Genomic DNA, 8,995 nt, shown 5'->3' with positions numbered 1-8,995 from the left:
GTGTCTTTGTGTCAGTGTTTGTCCGCCCATCAGCACTTGACAAATGATGTTGGTGTGCTTACGGTTCGAGCGACTCAGCTCAGGTTACGGATATCGTAGGAATTTACATCTTATTCCACATCAAATCCCTATTCCCCCCAAATAGAGAGGGGTCTATACAGAGACGATGCCCTTTTTGTAATAGATAATTGTACTTAAGTAAAAGTAGAGAGATAGAGAAAAAACTACGCAAATTATTTTAAAATTTCAACTTATCTATAACCATAGACAGTAATTACAGTAAGGTAAATTTTCTAGATGCTACTTTTAACTTAGAAACAGTGATGTACGAACTATACCACAAACCGAACGAGTGTCTTAGATACATAAGATGTAAAGTCCAATCATCCACCATCCATAACCAAAGAAATAGTTAGGAACTTAGCCACCAGAATATCACGCCTATCAGCCAACGAGACAATATTCAACATACATGCACCTTACTACAATGAAGCACAAGCTAGGTACCGAGTATAAGGAAAAAATCAAGTTCACACCTGGTGAAGCTCTACATAATACTAATACCCACACACCAAAAGTAGAAAACACACACAACACGAGAAACACCAACAAACACAACAATAAAAACACAAAAACCCAAGACACAATGGAAAGATAGGGATAAAAATAAGCAAAACCCCAAAAGAACAATGATAGCAAAAACGACGCACATAATGCCAACAACACACAAAATAGGTTAAAGGAGCCAAACAAAAAAATACAAAAATTCTGTAGTCTTATGGTATAACCCAATTTTCGGATTGCAAATATCATCGAAGATAGGTAAATAATACTTTGCAGCGTTATGTGCTTCCCTAAAACACATTTCGCACATTGCGGAGACGTAACCTAACCCCTCACAATTTATTTATCTTTTTTTACGGAAACCAACGTTTTTGGCTATGGAGATTCCGATTCTGAAAAAAAAAAAAAAAATCGCAAAGATCGCAACTTCAAAACTTTAATTTTGGAATGATTTTCTATTACAGAAGCAATGGCACTGAAATGACCAGACCACCTATACTCCATAAGATGTGGCAATTTCAGTCCTTTGCAGAGATTAGCTATCCTTGGCCGTTTAATAAAATTATGAAGAATATTAACGGTGTCGAAGAACGTAGCTAACTCCGGAATCCGCTTTATTGTGTTAACCACGACAAGATGCAACTGATGATTAAGACAATGAACATAGAGTATATGTTTTTCAAGTCGATTCTGAATCTTTCTTTGAATGCGACCTATTTTGTCAGATATCACAGAAGCACCCTCATAGCATTGTGACAACATACGCTTTGGATCAATGCCAAAGTTGGTTAATTCCTTAATTAACAAGTCGGCCAATGTTTCAGCATCATAATGTTGAGTAATTGGCATTGTAACTAAGTTTTCCAGAACCCTGTCGTTTTTCAAGTACCTAATAACAATCGCAATATTTTCAATATTACTCAAATCACGCGTTCCGTTACATTTCGGCGTGAAGTAAGGAACATCGGAACATTTTATTTCATCAACAAGGCTGACAATGTACCTCCTCAACAATTCGATGATTTCGTTTTGCATTGCTGCCGAAGTATAGGTCGCATTTTTTGGAATCGTGCTGCAACATTCCATTAGCTTTGAGTCTTTCTCTTATGTGTATTGGAATAATTTCATAAAAAGACCGCACGGCTGCACCTCATCTTCCGAATAAAGATCCTCAAAACCTTCATTTTCATTTCCTCGAAAAGGCAATTCATTTGCCCCCCCCCCCCCCACAAAAATGCACACTATCAACAATTGAATTGATATAGTAACAGGTTTTCCTCAATTGATCATTTTGCAAAATAGAAGACACGGAAGTTGTTATGGATAAACGCTGTTGGCGTTCCCTCCATGTTTATCATAGCTTGGATATGGGCTGCAGAATTTACGTGCTTATTTAAATCTTTTGTTTTCTTTTCTTTTGCATGATGTCAGTTAAAATATCCATCTTTGGATCTTTTCCCTTTGAACGGCTGATCAAGAAATTAATATTTTGTAACTAAACACTTTCAAACTTCGGACTCTGGTAGAATGTGTCATATAAAATATATTTTACTCTTAGGCGCAGGAGTGGCTGTGTAGTAAGTAGCTTACTAATCAACCACATGGTTCCGGGTTCATTACTACTGCGTGGCACCTTGGCCAAGTGTCTTCTACTGTAGCCTCGGGCCGACGAAAGTCTTGTGAGTGGATTTGGTAGACAGAAACTGAAAGAAGCATGTTGTGTATATATATATATATATATATATATATATATATATATATATATATATATATATATATATATATAATGTATGTATATATTTATGTGTCTTTGTGTTTGTTCCCCCGCCATCACTTGACAACCGATGTTGGTGTGTTTACATCCCTGTAACTTAGTGGTTCAGCAAAAGAGGGTAATAGAAAAGGGCTTACAAAGAATAAGTCCCTGGTTGATTTCTTCAACTAAAAAACCCTTAAAGCTGGTGCTCCAGCATAGCCACAGTCAACTGACTGAAACAAGTAAAAGAATAAAAGAATATATTTCTGTGCAGCCTATCCATTTTATGATACAGCGGCTTCCTGGGATGTCTAATGTCTTTCTTGAATCAAGCAGTTACCATCATCTCTGTTAACCACTGAGCAGTTATGGAGAAGTGGCACCTATTTGAGTTTAAATAAAATAAAAGTAATATTTTGGCCAGGAATACTAAATATTAACCTTTTTCAAGAAATGAACCTGCAACTATGAAAAAGGTTTTCCATGTGATGTGATATCCAAGAAAATTATAGGAGCAATATGAATAAGAAATGGGTTTTAATAAAAGGCTGGCTTCAATAATGCATGAGGAAGTCTGCAAGGTTGTGAAAAAAATAAATCTACATGTATAACAGATACCACTTTCTCCACCTTGTCCCTGGTTTCCATTGTACAGCTCACAGATTCATAGTCAGCTTCTTTCTCTCCAATTTAACTTCCTGTACACAGAAATGATGAAATATTGATATTCTGAAGGTGGGTACATGTAGAATTAAGCTGTTCAAAATAGGAAATATTTTTGTATATGGTTTACCCTACAGGTATACAATCAGATGGTTTCTGTCATCAATTATTACTTTATATATATCATTGTGTTAGAAAGAATTTTGGCAAATTTTGACTGCAAATGAAAGAAAGAAGTAACAAATTAATTTTCAATAAAAATATAACTTTTCTGCATGTTTAAGTTTTTCAAATTGTTGAAAAAAAAAACACCATAAATACTTGGTTTCTCACAATTGAAATTAAGACACCTTATCAAGGTTACTCTTCTGGAAAGAAATCCTTCTGGAAGGAAACCCCTATCAATTACAGAGAAGCATTCATATACAGATTCATGGAAAGTCTCAAGAGTGAAACTCTGTTGGATGAGCAGAAATCTTTCATTCAGTGTTACTGTAAGGACAAGTGGATCATTTGTAAGTAAGGTTGATCTATTCACTGCTCAGAGAACACCCATATCTGTTGAGCATGACTTCCAGGATTGAGAACTGAACCTTGGAAATTACCTTGGGGTATTTTTCTGGTATGTTGCCACGTATTGAATGATTGATCCAGATAAATTGGATTACCTCACTTCTTCAGAACTATGTTGAATGTGACCCAAATCATTGTGAAGGGTAGAACCTTTTAATACTTTGCTTGACCTGTGTATCACATGTATAGTATCTGAGAATGCTAGAATGTTGGCAGACATCCCAACAGATATATTCCAGCATACCTGTTTGGTGCTACCTTAGAGGCTACACCAGGTTTCACAACAGGTGAAGCTGAAAGAAATACTCTTTTGGCTCTCTCTCTTTTTTATTTTTTTAACTTTTTTTTTTTACTTTAAGAGTCTAGAGGAAGGAGTAGAAGCTGTGACCCTTGCAGGCCCTCTGAAACTGGTGAGATTGATGTCATTAATGTTCTGTTAGAAGCATTGCAAGTCAATACCTGCAGGAGAGACATGAATGGGGAAGAGCAACTAGCAGGATGATATTCTGGAGGACAGGAAGGATTGGACATAGTGATTATTGTGGTTGGATATACTAAGGTAGTGAAAGGTTGATAGATGGAATTGAGATATGTGACCAGCCAGCTCCAAGGATCAAAGAAACTGAAACAACAACATACAGGGCCAAACCATGAGCTGGCTCCTCCTAGACAACACATACACTGGAAGAGCTAATCAAGTACATTGTTGGAGTCAGTCAAAGCTATTCCTTAAGGCATATTGAAAGTCTTACTTGAGGTAAGAAAACACCAAATTTTGTCTAACACGGATAGTGAAAACAAAATTCATTGAAGACTTCAGGTATCACACTGTTAGAAAGTGGCTCCATCAGGCTCTATTCAAAAACTAAAAACGTCTTTGGCATGTATGTTACAGTTCATTGACTTTTCATCATGATGTTCAAAGTCAATATTGTAGATGTCAACTTTAGTTGTATTCGTTTAAAAAATAAAATTGCTTTTCAAACCTTCATATTCTCTTTCACAGATAAACTTTTACAAGAATCTTTATTAGCAAGCGCTTCCTTTCCTTTATGAGTTTTCTTGTGTCTTCTTAATGATTCATTATATGAAAATTCTTTACCACATACATTGCAGACAAAGCTTTCCTCTCCAGTGTGTATCATTCTATGTCTCTTCAAAAAGTAATTAGAGGAGAAGGTTTCTCCACAAATTGTACAACGGAAAGGTTTCTCTCCAGTGTGTGATCTAATATGTTTTTTCAAGTAATAGTATGTAGACAGCTTTTCTCCACAAAACCTGCAATTATACCGTTTCTCACCAGTATGAACCATCATATGATTTCTTAAATCACAGTTTCCAGAATAATCCTTACCACATATTTCACAATGGAATGGTTTCTCACCAGTATGTGTTCTTGTATGCTTTGTTAATTGAGAATATTGAGAAAAATCTTTCCCACATGTTGAACAAAGGAAAGGTCTTTCACCAGTATGTATTCGAATGTGTCTTGCTAAAGACTGACCAAAAGAGAAATTTTTCCCACATGTTTCACAGTGGAAAGGTTTTTCTCCAGAATGCGTCCTCAAGTGGCATTTTAAATAATAATTTGTAGCAAAATCATTCCCACATATCTCACAGGAGTATCGTTCCTCATCATAATGTGTTTTCAAGTGTCGTTTTAATGATTCACAAAATGCAAAATCTTTTCCACAAATCTCACAGTAAAAATGTCTCTCTCCTGTGTGTCCCCAAAGATGCCTTTTTAAAAGATACCCTGTAGAAAATAGTTTGTCGCAAATTTCACAGCGGAATGGTTTCTCCCCAGTATGTGCCCTGACATGCCTTTTTAACAAGTAACTTGTAAAAAAGTCTTTACCACATATTTCACAAGCAAATACCTTCTCACTCGGATGAATTCTGGCATGTTTTTTAAGAAGATAATTAGATGAAAAGTTTGCATCACAAATTTTACATTGGAAAGGATTTTTTCCAGTATGCAATATCATGTGTTTTTTAAAAAAGTAATTTGTTGAAAACTTTTCGTTACATACGGTGCAATGAAAAGGTTTCTCACCAGTATGCAGTCGCATATGATTTTTCAAGTTATAGTTTTCTGAAAATCCTTTATTGCATACTTTACAATGAAACTGCTTTCCATTGTGTTTTTGCGTGTGAACTTTTAAGAGAAAATTCTTTGTAAAACTTTTCCCACATATTCTACATTTAAAAGGCTTTATTTCTTTTGAATGTATTTTCATGTGTGCACTTAGTTCCTTAGTCAAAGAAAAGGTCTCTTTACATATTCCACAGCTAAATATTTTTGATTTCAAATCCATTTCCATATTGTTTGCTTAAATAAACTTCTTGCCTGTTTTTGCTTTGCGAAGAAATTGATATCTACCTTTGATCACAGAATATAATTTTAGTTGCAGCATTTCATCAGCAGTTAGTTGCTTTGCATTTTCAGGAGCCAGACCTGGAAAATATTACATTTCAATATTATCAGCATAAATTAATAAAAAAATATTCTGAATAGAAACTTCAAATATTTCAACTAATTTTTTGACAAGCTGGGGAAGCACTGAGGCTGAGATATATAAAAATATGAAGCAAAACTATTAAATAAGACCTCACAGATCACACAATAATGGTGGGGGTAGAGTGGGGATCTTAGTGAAAAAATAATGATGATGGCAGCATCATTTAGCTTCATCATCATAATGTAACATCTGTTTTCCATGTTGACATGGGTTGGACAGCTTGACAGGAGCTGACAAGGCCAGGGGCTGCACCAGATTCCTTATTTTATTCTAGCTTGGTTTCTACAGTTGGATACCCTTCCTAATGCCAACAAGTAACAGAGTGCACAGGGTGCTTTTTGCGTGGCACCTGTACCAGTGCTTTTTATGTGGCACCTGTACCAGTGCTTAAGTTTCAATAAAAGGGATAGTGATTAGGTAACCCTATAATTGTTTCTGGTTTAGACACTAGGCCAGCAAATTTGAGGGAAAGTTCATTATTACATTATTTATTAGTTAATACCTTCAATCCCAGTACTTTATTTTATCAACTCTGAAATAACAAAAAGCAAGGCTGACCCCATTGAGAACTGAACTTAGGATGAAGAAAATTGGAAAAAATATCACAAAGCATTTTGTCAAAGACTAATGATTCTGCCAACTGTATAATAATGATAATTGTATTGAATAGGTTGAATCTAGTTCTCCATGTCTATTTATTATCTGAGATGTAGTGATTTAGTCAATATTTTACAACAGGAAAAAATGAAATGGAAAGAGGGACTGAAAAGATAAACTTTTAACTTGACATGATTCATTAAGCTTTTTTTGTTTTTTTTAGTAGTTTTTGCATTCAACATTCCCTGTAATCATAGATATTTGCTTAGGAATTGTCAGAACAAGTACTTTTACAGATGACTTTTTTCATCTTACTCACTCCCCAATGAAATAGGAGTGGTGTTTGTTTTTATGTAGAATAATATACTGTACTAGCAGTTACATGTACTTCAATTCTCAGTCTACTTCAATATATTCTAATCATAAACATTTTCGTACAAACATTTGAAAACAATGTCCAATAGAGCTAGTAATGTGAAATATCTCAATTGCTCTTCTAACAAATCTGTACTTAATAAACCATAATATACTGATAGCAATAGTAGATTATCTTTTTATTTAATCTCACTATCTTACTATTTATAGATTTCAATAGTTTTTTTCATACCTCTCTAACATCAGCATCCCTTAAAATGTTATATAGTTATAATAATGATTTCTTTCACTGCCACAGGGACAACAAATAGAGAATATTACATGGACAAATCTCAAAATGATGAGTAGGAAGTGATGGCTTACAGTGATTGTACAAAACAAGCATCATTATCCTCATCCTCATTTAATGTTTGTTTTCCATGCTGGCATGGGTTGGATAGTTTGACAGAATCTGGTGAGTCACAGGACTGCTGCAAGCTTAAATGTTTGCTTTGGCATGGTTTCTACAATAGGATGCCCTACCTAATGTCAACCACTTTACAGTATGTACTGGGCACTTTATGTGACACCAGTGCTAATGGGGATGCTAACTGGCCAGATAAGAAAAGAATAGGAAAAGGAAAAAGCCCCCTCAAGTAAGTGGGGTGGGGGTAGGGGAGTGTTTAAGATGGGGAATGGTTTAATGCCAGATATTGAGATGCTTGAGTATGACAGAGAGACAAGTCCAGGTGCCATACTATAGAAGAGATGCATGGCTATCCATCATTATATAAGGACAGTGTAAGTAACTGGAAAGAAAGTATGAAGGAGGCGATGAGATGCCAGAGAATCTAAGGCTATAAAGAAGTTGAGTATAAGAGAGGCATGAGAAACAAAAAAGAAAAACATGCAATGAATTATTTATAAAAGTGTCTCAAAAGAGGAACAGCCCCCTCTGACCAATCGCAAAATCCTACAGATCTTATATGGTCCTGGTTACCATCAGTCTTTGACCAGTTGGGTGTTACAGGCCTACAGCATCCATATGTTCAGAGCAGGTCCACTCAACAAAGCCATACACAATGCTCTTGCTCACTTTTTAGGAAAAGGATTTGACCAGAGAGGTAAGGCTTTATCCTTGACCGTCTTAATCTTATGCACCAAACTACCTTTTTTTCCATAGGCACCTGACAGATGTAAACTGCCTAGCCATCCCTGCCTAACAATGGTAGTGGTACATTCTTTACTAGGTTTTGGCTGACAACTGGATCTAACCGGGAAGATTAAGTAAGTGCTAAGCAAATTACTGTTTATTTATACTGTTCTTTAATTGTTTTATAATTATATTCATTTATTCATCTGTGGAAGCTATTTTGTTTTATTTGTCTCACTTGTGGACTTTATGTTGTTGGTTAGCCACCATGGTAAAACAGATAAAACAGATTTATAATCAAAATGACAATCCCAATCTAGTTGTGACTATCCAATATTTTCAGTCACAGTGTACCTAGAACTATATTACCTAATGTTTACTTTTTTTTTTCAGTGGCTAAGATGTGATTTGGGGAAGATTTGGTTAGGGAACTTCTTTGTCTCCATTCAAATTTGAAACCAATTGTCAATAAGGTAACTAAAAGCCAATATGAAAACAAATTGCTTAATACTTAAGCTCAAAGCTGTAATCTCTATATATAAAAATGAGAATGTGTGTCTGTCTGTCTGTCTGTCTGTCTGTGTGAATCCCTAAAACTCGAGAACTACACAACCAATTTCATTCAAATTTTACACATGCCTTACTTAGGGTTCCAGTTGTGTTTTAGTCAAAAAAAATTATTAACTTCTTGCAGAGTTCGAGCACACGGCAACATAATATCTCTTCCACTATTTAAGTATTACGTGTCAAAAGTGAAACAAAAACACTCATGTCAAATACTTTCACTTTAAAAATGAAACTATTCCACTAACT

General features: G+C 35.2%; 1 protein-coding gene across 1 annotated transcript in view; it reads right to left on the bottom strand.

The window, feature by feature from the left end:
• Positions 1–2,296: 2,296 nt before the first annotated feature.
• The window catches only part of LOC106874904 (zinc finger protein 345), a 12,704-nt gene continuing 6,005 nt past the window's right edge, over positions 2,297–8,995 (bottom strand). Inside the window, exon 2 of the mRNA XM_014922818.2 lies at positions 2,297–6,014. Coding sequence (XP_014778304.1) covers positions 4,537–5,880 — 1,344 coding nt within the window. The 5' untranslated portion in view covers positions 5,881–6,014 and the 3' untranslated portion in view covers positions 2,297–4,536. The remainder of the gene's footprint in view (positions 6,015–8,995) is intronic.

Source organism: Octopus bimaculoides, chromosome 1 (assembly GCF_001194135.2).
Source record: "Octopus bimaculoides isolate UCB-OBI-ISO-001 chromosome 1, ASM119413v2, whole genome shotgun sequence".
Classification (NCBI taxonomy): domain Eukaryota; kingdom Metazoa; phylum Mollusca; class Cephalopoda; order Octopoda; family Octopodidae; genus Octopus; species Octopus bimaculoides.
This window is presented reverse-complemented; position numbering and strand designations above follow the sequence as displayed.